The sequence below is a fragment of the Embiotoca jacksoni genome, unplaced genomic scaffold (genome assembly GCF_022577435.1).
Source record: "Embiotoca jacksoni isolate LCO1_2020_lvr unplaced genomic scaffold, fEmbJac1.0.p SCAF_8, whole genome shotgun sequence".
NCBI classification, from domain to species: Eukaryota; Metazoa; Chordata; class Actinopteri; family Embiotocidae; genus Embiotoca; species Embiotoca jacksoni.
Window position 1 is genome coordinate 9,320,816 of NW_027185436.1, and position 15,814 is coordinate 9,336,629.

At 41.3% G+C, this 15,814-nt stretch overlaps 1 protein-coding gene across 4 annotated transcripts in view; it reads left to right on the top strand.

The window, feature by feature from the left end:
• Positions 1 to 15,814, top strand: part of pde4d (phosphodiesterase 4D, cAMP-specific) — a 137,809-nt gene that overhangs the window by 35,285 nt on the left and 86,710 nt on the right. The window contains exon 1 of one of the 4 annotated variants that reach the window (XM_069178064.1): positions 12,339 to 13,367. The exons of 2 other annotated variants lie outside the window; for them this stretch is intronic. In XM_069178064.1, coding sequence (XP_069034165.1) covers positions 13,105 to 13,367 — 263 coding nt within the window. In that variant the 5' untranslated portion in view covers positions 12,339 to 13,104. Of the gene's footprint in view, positions 1 to 12,338; positions 13,368 to 15,814 lie in introns of those variants that run through there. One more of the 4 variants, XM_069178056.1, reaches the window with a different exon arrangement.

Here is a 15,814-nt window from a genome sequence, read left to right on the forward strand (position 1 = left end):
GTATTGCCAGAACACTATCACAAGAGACACCTGACTACACTAAAGTGTATTTTACATAAATTTCAGTGCTGTTTTTCACAGCAGCGAGACAGCTTCTCTCCAGGTGAGACATGATTTGCTTGCATAAAGGCCATTCCCGTGTGATGCTTCTTGATTTCCGTGCAGTTTTCGGTTTGTTTTAAATTATAAACCAAAAGGAAACTGTTTTTTTTGTGGTTGGTTCTTTTCTTGTTTTTAAGTTGGTAACATGTCAGAATAGAGCGACACTGCCTGCATTTATACACAGTATTTTTTTTAAATTTTTTTATCAGGCCACTGTAGCTAGTATTTTGCCAAAGAATTTACACATTGAGTGACACCTACATGACACTTACATACTCTTTGATTTCACCCTCCGGTCACTTTTTACCTACAGAAAATTACACTGAACCACAACAGTTAGCATGCAGGCACGTACTTTGGCAGGTTATGTGTACGTAAATCTAATAAGCTTTTTTACTGCAGATGTCCCTGGTGACATCTAGCTGTGTGTCTTCACTGTACACTCAAATAATTCGGGCGGCCAAAGTGCACAGCCATGTTTTGGATTGGTCTGGGTTTTCAAACACTCAGATCTTGAATAATATGGTAGTATGTTTATTAAGTAATATATTGACATTTTCTCATTCATTAATGGAAGCTAATCAATAGTGAATAATACTTATTCTGACACACATTCTGAATTTTGTCAATTGGTTTTGTTTGTCATTAAGAATGCTGACAGAAGTTAAAAAAAAAAAAATATATATATATATTTGACCTCATTAATATGCACATTTGTACACTACGTATCTACTCCATATGGGTTACCTGCAGTGTAAGTAGGGAGTTTGTATCATTGTACTTCTGGTCCATAAACCATAGAGTCTAGATAATTTCATCGTCATTGATGAACCAAAGAATATTGCATCGTTTTCAAGCCATTCTTTGCCTTATAAATTTCAATGTGTAGGTTAGTTTCAGCTTCAGTGTGCGGCTCCACGAGTTGGAAGCAGTCAGGCAGAACTCGGCACAATGCCGCCCAAACACAGGATGGTGTATGTCTCTGTAACAGGCAACCTGTCAGTGGAAACAACACAGAAGTATTCCCGTGTTGCCTGGACAAACAATCCATGACTGTTTACATCCTGCGACTGTACCGTTTGAAATTGTCGGATGCTGTATTGTTTGTTTCGAAATGTTTCTTCAGAAGCAAGCGTTTGAGTGACTTTATAATAAGGTGTGACTGAAAAAAAAAAAAAAAAAAAAAAACATCTTCAAGATAAAAATGACATGATCGAGGACGGAGCATACTCTAGCAGCTAGTTAGCTAACCGTGCCGCTGCCGCTCCTTCACTTCACTTCACAAGCGGGCAACGAATGACAGCCAGCAAACGCTTGGTTTCCAACTGCGGTTAAAGAGTAAATAGACTTACATACATATAACTTGCCAAAGTACTTGCATGAATGCCAACTGGCCATCTACTGGAGAGCACTCGGTCTGTCCGGCATTTGTGGACGCTCCCAGCGCGGTACAAGAGTCTCAAAAGGAACAGTTGGAAACTCACAAATATATTTCCATGTCAAAATGCTCAGTTGAATCTGAAATGATGATATAGGTACGTACATATATATGCTTTATATTAGAAGCACTGATACAGATTTACTGATTCAAATCACTCTGCATTCATTTGCGCTTTGTGTTCACTGAGTTATACGATTTACGGAACTTGACATTTTTTGGGTCAAAGTCACAGGGTCACATTACCCTTAATAACAAATTGTATGTAATTAAAATAGAGATATTGACGGTGAAAGAAGTACTGTAGGCAGTATTCACCTCAGCCAACAATGTCATGGTTTCATCCCTATTATATTGTTAAGAGACTTGAAAATGTGCGCATTGGTGCGTGAGGGAAGAAGAAGTTATTTGATTTTTATTTTCTGTAATTACAGTGATTACAATATAATGTTTTCACTAAATAACATAAATATAGTTGGAATTCTTAACATTAAAGGTATTTCTGCAGTTGTAAATAAACTGAACTTAGAATTTAAGCCGTTTATAGTGTTTCTGTATTCAAAATGAGCAATAAGGAATTCTTCAGGGAACCAGTGAATTGGTCTTTTTGACTGCCCTTATTTTCTACACTGTGGTGAGATCACAAGAATAAAGTATCCTTGAACTTTAATTTTCCAGTGTGCCTCACTTTCATTTCCATCAGTCGGTAGTTCACTCGGTCTTCAACGGCGCTCTTTGTTATGCCAGCGTGGCTCGGAAACTGTCGATGTGAGTGCTTTGCTTTGGCTGGCGGTAAAACATGTGCCACATCGGTGCGTTGGTGTGTGAAAGAAGAACTTGTTTTGCTGTTGATTCAAGATTTTCCGTGTAGCTTTACTGTGGAGGTAAAGACACGAAGAAGCTGAACTGGACAGTCCACACTCTCCTCTGCAATGCAGTTACCATAATGGCTAATTTAGAATAAGCAGAACAGGTTGTCTGTTATCTTTCAAGTGCAATTTAATTAACACGGATATACATAGAAAGTGGTTGACAATATTGTGATGAGCCTTTTAGTCCTCTCATGTTACATTACTGCCTGTTGTATAGTTTTTGGTATTTTTGCCTTGTTTGAACACTCATTACTCCCCGGGTTTTCTCAAAACAAGTGAATTGGTTAAAATGCCTTATTTTCTTTTGTGCTGTTCCTTTTTTCAGTTGGTATTCATTTCCATTATTTTCTCTCATCAAAAGTTCTGCATAAAATGTCTTTATTGTGAAATCACATCATGGAAACAACCCATGTTTAAAGAGGCTCTTGGCTTCTTCTTTTCTTGTTACTGGGGAATGATAATGATTATTCATGCTGTGCTAAGTTCTTGCTTCTTATCGTATTGTGCCTGTGTTTGTGTGTTTGAGAAATCTGATGAGTATCAGCATCGACCATCTCAAACAGACTTAACACTGAAAGGCTCTGAGTTTGGAAACGGCACTTTGGGTTTATTTTACCGCCCGGGTGAACAACTTTAACTTTAAACAAAGATGTTTTATTCAGCCAGGATAAGGATCAATTACAAGATGAAAATGAATGACTTTTTAAAAATCAAGACATGAATGTGATCCGCCTGGTTTCACTGTAGCCCCCTTGTTCAAAATTCCTAACAGAAGCGTCTGCTGAATAGAATACAGATTAAACTTTGACTTGTCATTATGGATAAAGCGCAGGTATTACTAATAACCTTAAAAATGACTCTGGTTAAGTGTTCGACCTCGAGCCGAAATGGAATGGAATTCATCCATAACTATTTCATTATTTACAGCTTTTGTGGCCCCAAAGCTAGCTCTGTGGACTCTGATGAATTGTGATGTCACCTGTGGACATTTCTGTTTGAGGTAAGCTCTAGGCCAGCGGGTGTCAAGGCTACAGTACCTGCTATTTGCATAATACACCTGAATCCCAGATCGTTCTGCCAGCGTTGGGTTACATCACAGTTAATGTAGGTGTCAGGTTTTGAATATATTCGCGTTGGAGGAGTGCACTGCTAAATCAGTGGAGCACTTATTTATTGTTTGTATTGAACACCTCTGCTGGAACCTACTACGTGCTCAAGACCTGCCATCAGGTTCATGGATCTCTGAAGTGTCCAGGTCCTCCATGATGCAGCAGAGTGCTCACATGATGTAACTGCTACCTTTTGGGCCTTTCTTATGACGTCTCTGTCATTAATTCGACCGTGTTGTTTAGAAACACTCAACAAAGTTGCGATCACTTCAAAAGTTGTTTTCTTTTTTTTTTAATTCTGGCGATCATTTCTCACCCAGGGGTATATTTTTGAAAAGTATTCATTTCCTTATTAATTATTCATTGTCAATTTTGAGGAGTAATTCTACTCTCCACATATCAGTGAGCACTTCACGCCTAAGTTTTAAAATCCCGGCATCATCACCCCATTATTCCCCGCTTATTTTGAGCCACATTAAAGTCCACTCTTAACTCATTATTTTGCCTTAAAGTAATTATTTGTTTGTGCTGACGTGAAATGCTCTCTCTCCTGTCTAGATGAGAGGAATGGATGTGTGAGGTCTAACCTATGTACTATGAGTGGTATGCCAATGAGGTGTGAGACATGCTTACCCTTATTGAAATGTCTTATAGGAGAAAATAATTAGTGTTACACCATCGTAAAACCCCTAAAATTTGTGATAGTACCTGATTTTACCCTTTGGACTTCCTTCAACACACCTATATTTTCTGTAAATTAACACATTAACTGAACCTGCGCGTCTATTGTATTACTCATACACACAGAGAGACTCATAGGACGTTGAACCTTGCTGGGACACACCATGTTTACAACCGTGGGCTGTTTCTGGAGCCAACCTGATTTCCGTGTCCTTCTCTACCCCCACCTCGTTCCCTCTCAACCCTTCTTCTTTATCCCTGTGGTCATTTGTATTCATCCACTTTCATTTACTGTCACCCTGTGTCAGTCACAGCCTGCTCTGAGCTCCTCTCTCACTTGGCAAGCTGTTCTGCTAGTTTCCCTCCCTCACTCTTCTCAATCCCTCAGTTCTGCCCCCTTCCTTCCTCTGACCATTATCTCTCATCATGGCAGGCGGCATGCAAGCCAAAGAGCTGCTCAATAAATAACTATTACCATGCTCCAAAATAAGCGCAATCTAACCGTATACACGAAGGTTACCATTCAACGCCATGCACGCTCTCATGCACACATTTAATCAAACGTTCCAGCAGAGTATTCTAATGGACCCTGGCCGGCGTCTGTATTACTTTCCCTGGCAGTGAACCCGGTAATAACGGAATCCCTGAAGTTTTGGCTTACTGGGTTATTATTCTGTCTCGACACGCATTTATTTTGACTCATGATGCTTAGAGAATGGGCAGTTTCAGATGCATAATAACATAATAGTAGATGCTGTTTCAATATTTATTCTTGTTCCATTATTTTCCCTCTCTCCTGGCTCTATTGTAAATGGGATTTGAGGTAATTTGGCCCATTGGGGCTGCTGTTGGATAGCAGACATTTAAAATGTTGTTCCAAGCATTAGAACACATCAAAGCACCTGATTTGCTCATGACACATTTAAAAACACATCTCATAACTTATTTGGTGCTTGCAGGCAGAACAGCATTAATTAACAATCTCGTGTTCATGCAAAACTGAAACATTGGCTGCCTAATATCTACAGAGTTTGGAAACAGGTGAACAACCCAGTTCTGTCACAGTTGGTTATAAATTATCTTTGTGTATCTGCCATTATGTCTGTGCGTGTGTGTGTGTGTGTGTGTGCTTGTAGTCTAGGATGGGATAGGGTGTAACCTTTTACTGTCAGTGGGAGTGAGGGAATTAGACCACAGTCCTCTTACGGCTGTGCTAATCAACTATGAGATATTCACACTGTGCCTGAGAGACCAGCTACACAGGACAGCAGGAAGATGGATTTGGAAAATACAGAGGGTATGCATAATCAATAGAAATATGAAACTGAAACAAATAAGATTTGTAGGTTGCGTAAATTAAAATAAGAAAAAAAAGCTGTTTGCTATAGAAATAAATATTATGTCTCCAAGTGAAGTGTTCTTCCATTGTGTTTCAAAGTGTTTTGATTTGATGATATACTCACATGCGTTTTTAGTTTCGCTGCTTTCAGTATTCGTGTTTCTTTTGTGAGGGAGTGTTGGGGATGTACACTGGAGTAGAGGAGGGGTGCAGAACCATAGTTCTTTTGAATAGTGTTGCCATATCTCGTGTCATTTTGTTGCACCAAACTGTCTTTTGTAAAACCCGTGAGAGGCGTGTAGTTCATAGTTCACTCTTAGTCTGCAGTTTGTTTCCCACTGAAGAGTGGCTCCATTTTGCCCTCTCAAGGCTGACAGCTTTCACCGCAGGCTGAGTCATGTGAAGAAAGAGCTCCTTAAATGTTAAAACTATGAAGAAAAATGTCACGGTACTAAAAGGAGAACAATGTAAAACCCCATGGTCATGCTGAAAAAGACAGTATTTCTGAGCTCTTCAGAGTTAGAGCTGTAGAAACTAAACAAATGCTGCCATCTATTGGTCAAATACGCAAAATTAACTCTGAGTTTTCTGTCGGACTCTCTACCGGACCTGTTTTCATGATATCTCTTTACATAGGGTAGATATCTAGTGCATGAAAGATCATATTTAGCATTGCTAAGATGTTGCCTGGCTCTTTACTGACTGTACCAAATTTGACACTCATCTTACTTGATGAAAACCATAACAGTAGAACCGAGAATGTTTTTATTGTGGGATTATTTTTTTTTAATCTGTACCAAAATGTCTGCGGCTGCCTACAAATGAATTTGTGTTTGTAAAAAAATATTTACACGTAAACACTTTGAACAGTTGTGGTGACCGGATTGCTCCTGGTGGATGTAGTACTCTGTGACAGTCTGATATGTTTAAATAGGTTTTATTCAATATTCTTTGCACCCAATGTACTGTGGCAGAAATAGAGAGTGGATCTCAATTTTCAGTGGCTGATTTCTGAATAATTTGTGAAAGATTCCAGCTCCCAAGGATATAAAACAAGATTAGAGATTGGCTAATACATTAAAGAACAGTTTATGGAAGGTAACAGGGACATCTTCCCGAAAACACACAAGTGCACAGAGATTTTGACATATCTGCAACGACAGAAAACTCAGTTAGCTCTTTAAAATGGAAAACTGCACATCAGTGAGTCGAAGCTTCTTTGCTCGGCAACATATTTCTGTCTCCAGTACCTTCTGAACATTTATGGTCAGCCAATCACTGGGAAATGAGTTCGGGTCCAAACGTTCCTATGTATTTGGTCAGGTGGTAGCAGCTCTGACACTTTTCCTGTTTCCTGGGCCAGTTGCTGCATCTCACAATGACAGAACATGGCCACCTGAGGGAGGCAGAGCTGCATGAAGGTTTTGGCTGTGTTGGGTTTGTTAGTAATATTGTAGTTTGTAATGACTTAGATTTCTGTTGAACTGCAGAGAATTGTTTTGGTGATTCAGGTCCTCCTGATTGGTTTTTAACCACCGGCCACCCCAACTCCTCACACCTAATACTATTTTAATAGTATTTCAGCACTGCTCCTTCACCAATCATACATACATCTGCTTGACCATCAAATTTATGCAAGTGGTAACTATAGCAACAGGTACGTGTAATAAATCTTAGTCATAATAGATGTCCTTAGACATAAAATGAAATAAAGTGCACTGATTTGATAGTCAAGTGTCACGCAGGCAACCCTTTGCCAGCAACAACACCAGATCCCACACTGTGCTTTGCGAGGTGACGGCATGCTGTGTACCGCCAGAAGAACGGCGTCCAGTCTGTCAAGACTAAACAGTATTTTTGCAAGGAACTTGTGGGTAATGCGATTTACACACTGGTTTGATGCATTATTTGAGTGTTCTCCCCATTTTTCACTCAGGATTTTGTTTTACAAGCAAGAGGAATGGGAAATGAATGTGCTTAGACCAAACTGAGTCACAGCTGCATCTGCTCTATTATCTGACGTATCAATCATACATCTGTTATCCTGAAGGCTGATATATAATGTCCAAAGCTTCAGACTCCATCATCTCCTGCACACTAAGAATGTTGAGTTTGTGTTGAGACTCTTAGAGCTGTTAATCTTTATATTTATAATTGTAGGCCTTTGGATGTGTTTTTGTCAGATTGCATTAGTGCTGTATTACATTAAATTAAGTAACTTTTTAGAGGGCTATTGGGTTACATTTCACTTTAAGATGTTCATCCCTTTGTGCCCACTCCCTGTATATGAAAGAACATAGGAGAAGTCTGAGGTTTGTTTGCACGGTCTTTTGGTTCGAGGATCATTTCTTTGCTGTATGCCCCAACAAAAGATGGCCACCTGTGTGCTGTATTAACTCCTTGCTTTCCCTTTCCTTTGAGTGCATGACAGTGTTGTGTGCTTATATCTGTTGTAGTGTTTTCAGGGTGTAGGTCTGTTTGAGTGTCTGAATATCCTTCAGTTTTGCCCTGCAGATTGTCTTTCCTTTTCTTGCTTTTGTTCTCCAGCCTTTAGGTCTTGACAAACCCACTTGTCCCTCTCCATCCATGTTGCCCTTGGTAACCAGGGGGAAATGCACATAGACGTCATGCACACTAACGGGGAGTGGTCATGAGAAAAAATGTTTAACAAAGCTTGGGAGAAAAAGAGACAGACAGTAAGACAGGTAGCAGAAGAGAGGAAGCACGAGACAGATGGAAAGCAATGATGTGAGCTTATCATGTGATAGAAAAACAAATATAACATTTTCTTGAAGAACGGTATTCATCTTCTTTGACTGTTGTAAGGTGACGATAAATTGCAAGCCGTCAAATGAAGGCCAACAGCTCTCCACTGCCATTACGGCTGAAAGTGTCTTTGTGACTGGCACAGCCTGCCTTTGAGTGAGGGTTGCACTGTGATGATGTTGACAGGCAAAATGCACCAAACATTATGCCTTCAAAAATTTTACATTTTTAGGAAGTTCGTTTTCCTAATTACTTTCAAAGCGATTTCCTTAACTTGTTAGTACGGAGCCCAAACCTACTAGTATGATCTGTTACTGTGGCAACATGGATACAAAGCTGAAGGTATTTATTTAAAGCCTTACCAGGCTGCAGTCAGGGGACGGGTTACACCAGTGTTTATTACCACCGTCAGGGAGGTAATCTTTTCAATGCTTTTTTTTTTTGTATCTATTTGTCAGCAGGATTATAAAAAAAAAACTACAATTGTGATTTCCATGAAACTTGTCGGAAGCATGTAGAATGGGTCAAGGAAGAACACATTATATTTTGAATCGGATCCGAGCCACGAGGCATGTCAACAAACTATTTTTCACTTTCATTAACATTTTGAGATAGAGCATTTGTCTTACTAAATTGTGACAAGACAGGCAATTCTAGAAATATATGGTGACTCTGTTTTACAATCCACATTCACAGGGACCAGTAACCCTCTGGGATCATAGAAGAGTGGACTAATGCCCTTGGTGCAGGTTTACACTCTCCAAGTGCCTATATCTAGTATATCTAGTTGACCATGATCCAGTCTGGTGAGCTCTTTTTCACCCACAGTATTTTTTTTCTTCACATATTTTACTGCTACAGCAATAGGCCAAACATTTTCCCATTAAAATCTATGATAAGTATGACAGCCCATTTCCTCAAAGCTGCAGTCGGCAATGTTAATTCATTAAAACTTTGCTTGAAATGACTAATGCCCGTTACTAACAACATTTAATAGAAGCGTTCCTTTAAAGATTTTTCTGTCCTTTTGCTTTAAAAAGTGGACCTGGCATGAATCAAACAACCACTCAGAACTAAACAGAACTGAAAAAGCCTTTTGGATTGAGAGGTGAAATTAGAGCAAGTCAAGTTGCCTTTAGATAACCCTTAAACTGACCATTACTGGGATGAATGAGAATCTTCAGAAATACAACCAATCAAGGTTAGCTAACTCGTAACTACAGTGACTCTGCACAAACAAGGGTCATCCGATTCCTGTGTGTCTTGCTTTTTTAGAATATGTTTCCGGTTTGTACTCTATTTTTTTTTTGTACAACTTACTTAACTAACTAAATCAGATGTAGTATTTTAATGTAAAATATGTTAACAAGTAATTAAATGCCAGCATTTTTGGCCAACAATGACAGAAATGTCACTGTTTTGTCTAGTTGCCCAATTTAGCACATATTCAGACTGCAGTCTTAGTAGATATTGCATGGATTGCCAATACATACATTAATTGTGCCCTAAGGAAGATTCTCATCGACTTTGTTCATCTAGACCACACGTGGGTTAAAGTTCTAAATTAAAGCGGTAAAATCTCTCCTCGCCTATGAGATGAATTGATGCAAAATTTGGAACAAATATTGGTGGTTTCTGGATGACACGTTGTAAAGACTTTTGGTGATCCTCTGACTTCTCAATTTGTACCACCAACAGGTAGAAGTATAGTATTACCAGAACTTTTTTCCTCAGCTGATCTTTGTGTTTAGCTCTAACCAATGTTTAGCCTGTTGTTAACCAGATCCAATTTTACTGCGTGAATATATGGTTCTGGCCTAGCTCCACACGGAATCGTTTGTAGTCGTGCCATTGCTGCAACTACTTACACCACCATAGTACTGCATATTTTTTTAATTGTTTTAATAAATACCAGGAGTTTGACAAGGAGCTGAACGGTGATTCTGTGCTGAGCAATGAACTTTCTGCGGGTTGTTTTCTGGGCAAAGAGGGTTGAAAAATGTTAACGCTTGTTATGAGGTGAGGTGTAACAGGACCCAAACGCAGGCAAACGGACTCGGGTACAAGTTCAAAACAGTCTTTATTGATCAACAAAGGCCGGTACCTAAAGTCAATGTCTGATTCCCCAGTGAAACTCCACCAACTCTCACCAGAGGCCAGGGGGAATCCCGAGGTCCTCCACAGCGAGCGGCAATAGACTCTGGTACTGGAGTGACCGGGTAGCTCTGCAGCACCTGGTACTCCCAGGTGGTCTCCCATCCAAATACTAATCAGGCCCGACCCTGCTTAGCTTCGGCGATCAGCCGAGATTGGGAGCACTGACTGATCGCACGGACTAGAAGCAGAAACAGGGAGCAGGAGCAGGAGGACTGGCAGTATCTAGCTGTATGGACCGACACTAGATGACTGCAGGGGCAGGGTACATATAGTCCGGGGAGGTGATCAGGGAAATGAGCCACCTGCAGGTGGTGATTTGGGGAGAGTGGTGGCAGCTGCTGAGACCGGTGAGGGGTGTGGCCATGGGAGGTGACAGGAGGCGGGGAGAGGAGGACACACAACACATGGAGACACAATAACAGACAGGGGAAAGACAGAAAACACCAGGAGAGGTGATTGGGGACAAAACAGAGGAGCAAACAGTAGGAGCAGACAGGAATCCTGACAACACTGAGCTCCTCACTGTCACCAGCTGTCCAATCACAGTAAAGGAAGGGCGGAACAAACACGGTTAACCACTGACACTTGTCACCGATTGGTCTGCCCTTCAGAGTGGCTGAGCAAACACTAATACGAGCCGAGTTCCTAGACTGTTATCACAGTGAAGACAACCAAAGCTGTGAGTGACAGTTGGCACAGTCAGGCTAGCCAATGTTAGCATTTCAACTCACTAAAGTACAATGATGAACAGAAACATTATAACGACTAAACGGCATGTTACCATTGTCCTTTTGATCACGTGAACATCAATGCTGTGATGCCAGCTTTTAGATTATACTACGACTGCTTTGTAGGTCAGGAGCACATTAGTGTGGTTTCCCTAAATCTCAGAAATGTGAACTGTTGCCACAGCGATATCCTGGGATTAGGGTTTGCTCTTTATTTTCCCTTCTTGCATATCTGCATACTGCTAAAGCCAAACTAATAATGCATTTCATTTTGTATTTGTGCATGTGCATTGGGAATGATTCAGCAATCAGTAGTCTGAATAAGAAAACACTGCACCTGTGTTGCTTTAGGGTTGCTGCTGGGCAAAGGTTAAAGCTACTCCTGTCAGCTTATAGGTGATTGAATTAGGTGGTGTGTGTGTGCTTCGGCGTATTTGTAGGAGCTGGATATCTAAAATAGTACTGTAAGATTGTTGACACCCAGAGGGAAGTTTTTAAGGGTGTGTAGTTGTTGAAAGCAGAACGACTAAAAGCTGGCTAGAGGCAGGGACGCTCTGTGTTCAGGATACGATGCTGATTGCCAGGCGGAGGAGGATAAAAGCATGTAAGGAAGCATGTGAGACTCAGTTGACAATGCTGACATGTTTACCAGTAAGTCTACCCTCATTTTATAAACTAACAGTGAAAGGGAGTGGTGGAAGATTAAGGCTAGATGAGGTTGGTTGAAACTCCTTCCTAGTTTTATCTGGCATTTGTTTAAATGGTTTTTTAAATGAAAATGCCAAATCGTGCAAGTATAGGTATACACTTTGCATCGTCTGCGGTTCCTGGGGATGTCCTCTGAAGCCGAGTCGGCATTAAGGGTTACCCAGTAACTAAAGTGTGTCATTAGTGCGTTCTGCAGCATCGAGAAATGCACCCTCAAAGATGCATGTGCCTCCACTCTCCAGCGCATGCATGCAACATTTTTTCGCAGCTGTAGTCTAGCTCATCTCTCCCTCCCTCTCCCTCTCTGACTCTCTCTCTCTCTCTCTCTCTTTTTTTTATACCTCCCTGTTTTTCTCTCTTGTGTTGTGTACACATACACACTCTCTCTCTTTCTCTCAAACACTCTCTCACACATGCTCAAGCAGCACTCAGCTCTAAAGGATCAGTAGCTTATAAACTGGCTGCAGTCAGCAGTCAGTCTCTCTATGTGGGGAGAGGAAGGAAGGATAAATTACGTCCACTGGATGGAACTGAACTCAACCAAGCCTTACTGGATTGAGTCATACTGGGCTGGGGGCTTTTTACTGGTGAACCAGCGCAGGTTCCCTGTTCTGGGCTCGAATAGGCTGAATTTGGTTCAGGTAAACTCTTGCTGCGTTTGATTTCCCTGGACTGTGTTGAGTCTGCCAGCAGATCTTGGGTAGAAAGGGCTGGAATGGAATTCCCTGTTTTTTTCCATTTTTTTTGCATCCCGCCCTCCCGCTCTCCTCCTTTCATGCTACCCTCATCTTCTCCCTTGCACTTTCACAGCAGACATCCAGTGTTGCAGAGCAGACAAAGACAGCAGCCCTCAGTGCTTCAGTTCTTCTACCGGCTTCTTTAAAGACAGAAGGGGAAAAAGGGATTATTTTTTTTTTCTCTCTCTTTTATTTCCCCCACTTTTGCACAGAGGGAATTGCTGGTGTGAGAAATTACCAGCAGCTTATTTTTTTTAATTTTAATTTTTTATTTTTTTTTTATCATTCAGAGGATATTTGGATGTCTTTTTTTTTGTTGTTGTACAGATTCCTAAACTTTGACTCTGACAAAGAAGCAGCATACATTTAGTGTGTGCTTTGGTTTATCTCTGCTACATCTCGGCTGCCTTTGCTGTTCGTTCATTTTGGCTGGTGCTGGTGGTTGTGGTGGTGAAGCCGGGGCAGGCATGGCCCAGCAGGCAGGCATGGGGGTGACCCACCAGGACACCCTGGCAGTGCCCCCCATGCCCAAACACTCCGGCCTGAATGAAGACCTGGTGAAGATCCTGCGGGAGAACCTGCTGCAGCCGGAGAGGCCACGAGGACACCGGCGGTCCCCCTCCTCCATCTCCCCCCGCCTCTCCCCGCGCAACTCGCCACGACTGCTCCGCCGCATGTTGCTCAACAACAACACCCACAAACAGAGGCGCTTCACTGTCGCACACACATGGTGAGACATGGCCTTACATACGTTCGTTGTGTTGGTGGCTGTAACTGGGGAGCTGCGTAGTGCTTGTGTTTTTGTCACACAACATGTGGTCTAAACCGCAGTCGTGGCAAACTTTCAAGGTCAAAACTGTTTGTCGAGCGTTGTGTGGGAGGGAAGTGTCCGTGTGATAAGCCATTTGAGTAATTTAACTTTGTTTGCAGTTCAACTTGAATGCTTTCCTCTTGCAGAAATGGCAGGAGCGTGTGTGGTTATCCTTGTTAAATCTCCTAGGAAACCCTCTTGTCACATTAGATGGGTTTCTGTGTCGCTCTTCCTCAATGTCTAGCTCAGTCTCTATTCCTGTGTCTCTCCCTGCCTACTTCCTGCACTACTAATCTCCCTCTGCCCCCCGATCCCCTTCCCATACCGTCTCCTCTTTTACCTCTATGTGATGCAATGATGCAATATGTGACGAGATACACCCCAAAGCTGCCTGTCTTGTTAGTTTGGGTAGGAAACCATCCATCACTGCATTTATTCTCTCCCGCTGTGGTTCTCTCCACACCTGCCTGCCTGCAGTTTTTGACTATTAATTAGTCATCTATTCCTGGCTGTCTATCAGCCTCTGTTGCATTCGCCCACGCCTCATCCCTTCCCATAGAGTCATATCTTCATTCTCCATTCTGGTATACCCCTGAACCTCTTGCCTCCTACCCATTCTTCTTTTTACTCTCTCCCCTTTCACCAATTTAGTCCCCCCCCCCCCCTCCCCTTTTATTCCATCCCATTTCCCTTCCCCCTCCACCGAGTATTTTCATCTCCTTCTCCATTTTTTACGACTCATCTCTCTTTCACTAGCCTGTCAATTTTTTTCCCTCTGTCCCGCTCCCTCTTTCTCTATTCGTCTTGTGCCCCACTTCCTCTACTTCCAATTTCTTCCATGAGACATCTCCCAACTGATGTCAGGATCGGGCTACGATGATGTCATTAAAAAAATAAAAAAAGAAGCAAATTTACATTGAACATTTTTTACCCGGGTATTTGGTCCTTTGTTTCTACCTCGAGGTGTGATGGATCTCAGTTTTGATTACAGACAGTTTTCTTTTATATTCGTGTAGTACTCCTCTCTCATGCATTCTCCATTTATAATACGGTTTTTTTTCTTTTTTCTTTCATCCACCATTCCTCTGTTCTTGTACTTTTGGCATTAATAGCTCACAGAGGTATACAGTATCTCACAGCTCCTATAGCTTCTTGCTATTTTAGAGGCACTGCGTCCTGCATGTTTGTATAATTTAGATTTTATGAATGAATTATCTGCGTGCCAAATTATACCATGTCTGTGTGCGTACTTGCAAATGTGGATGTATGTGGTTGTTAATTCAGATTATGTAATATAAGACGCCACCGCCATCGCTCTCCCATGTGCCACTTTAAATAGAAAGCTATTTCACACACAGCTCCACATTGAGAAGCAGGGGCACTTTCTTTCTCGGAAAAATATTTTTTTCCCCTTTCTGCTACTGTGTGACGCGCAGCCTTGTTATCAGCGTGACGGTCCAGCAAGTCAAGCCTAATTTTCATGAAAGCATCATTTGTTAAATATCTGTATCTGATGAAAACACATAGGGGTGCAGAAAAGCATTGGATAGCATTAGAAGTCATTTGTTGCAGATGAGCAAATAGCTGTGGTATTAACAAAAAGGCAAAAAGTTAGCTTCTATATTTGAATGAAAAAAAGCTGCTCATAAGATTCTGTTACAATGTTCAGGATGTGAATTGCCTTCTGGTCATTATTTAATTGGGAGGAGTTTGAATGTAGTCTAGTGATTTGGATTAGTGTTAAATTAAAGATTCACATATGCTCCGTGACCTTCTGTCATTTGACTTTTAGCATGACATTGTTGTACCCAGTGCCATCAATAATTTATGAGGACCTATAAGCTTATAGTCCTGGTAAAAACAGAGCAATGCTGGTATTATTTCATGTTATTGTTATTGAAAAATCCTATGCAAAGACCAGTATGGTCTGTTTAGCCACACCTTGACAACGCTCATGTCCCCTTCCTATAGCTTGCACCTGCCATCCTTCGAATGCACATTAAAGAACCATACTGGAAATGCATCCTGCAAAGATGTTGAGGGAAATCCTGACACCCAGTTACTCTTAAGTGATCCAAAATGCCATCACAGAATTGTTTCAGCATGAACTACACCAGCTGCACCGACTGGGAACTGTGGGACAAAAATTGGGATTACGGCACGATCCTGTGGATCATCAGACTTCAGCTTCACAAACAGCAAATGTTAGAAGGATAATTTCCTTGTTGGTTTATGCCTTTTGAAGGGATTTCTTGTTAAATATCTCGAGCTAAAATAATACAACCCTAATCTTTAAACGTCTATTTAAAGTGTCAGTTGTAAGTTTTTGAAATCTAATAGCTAACACCCATTCTGATATTTATCCT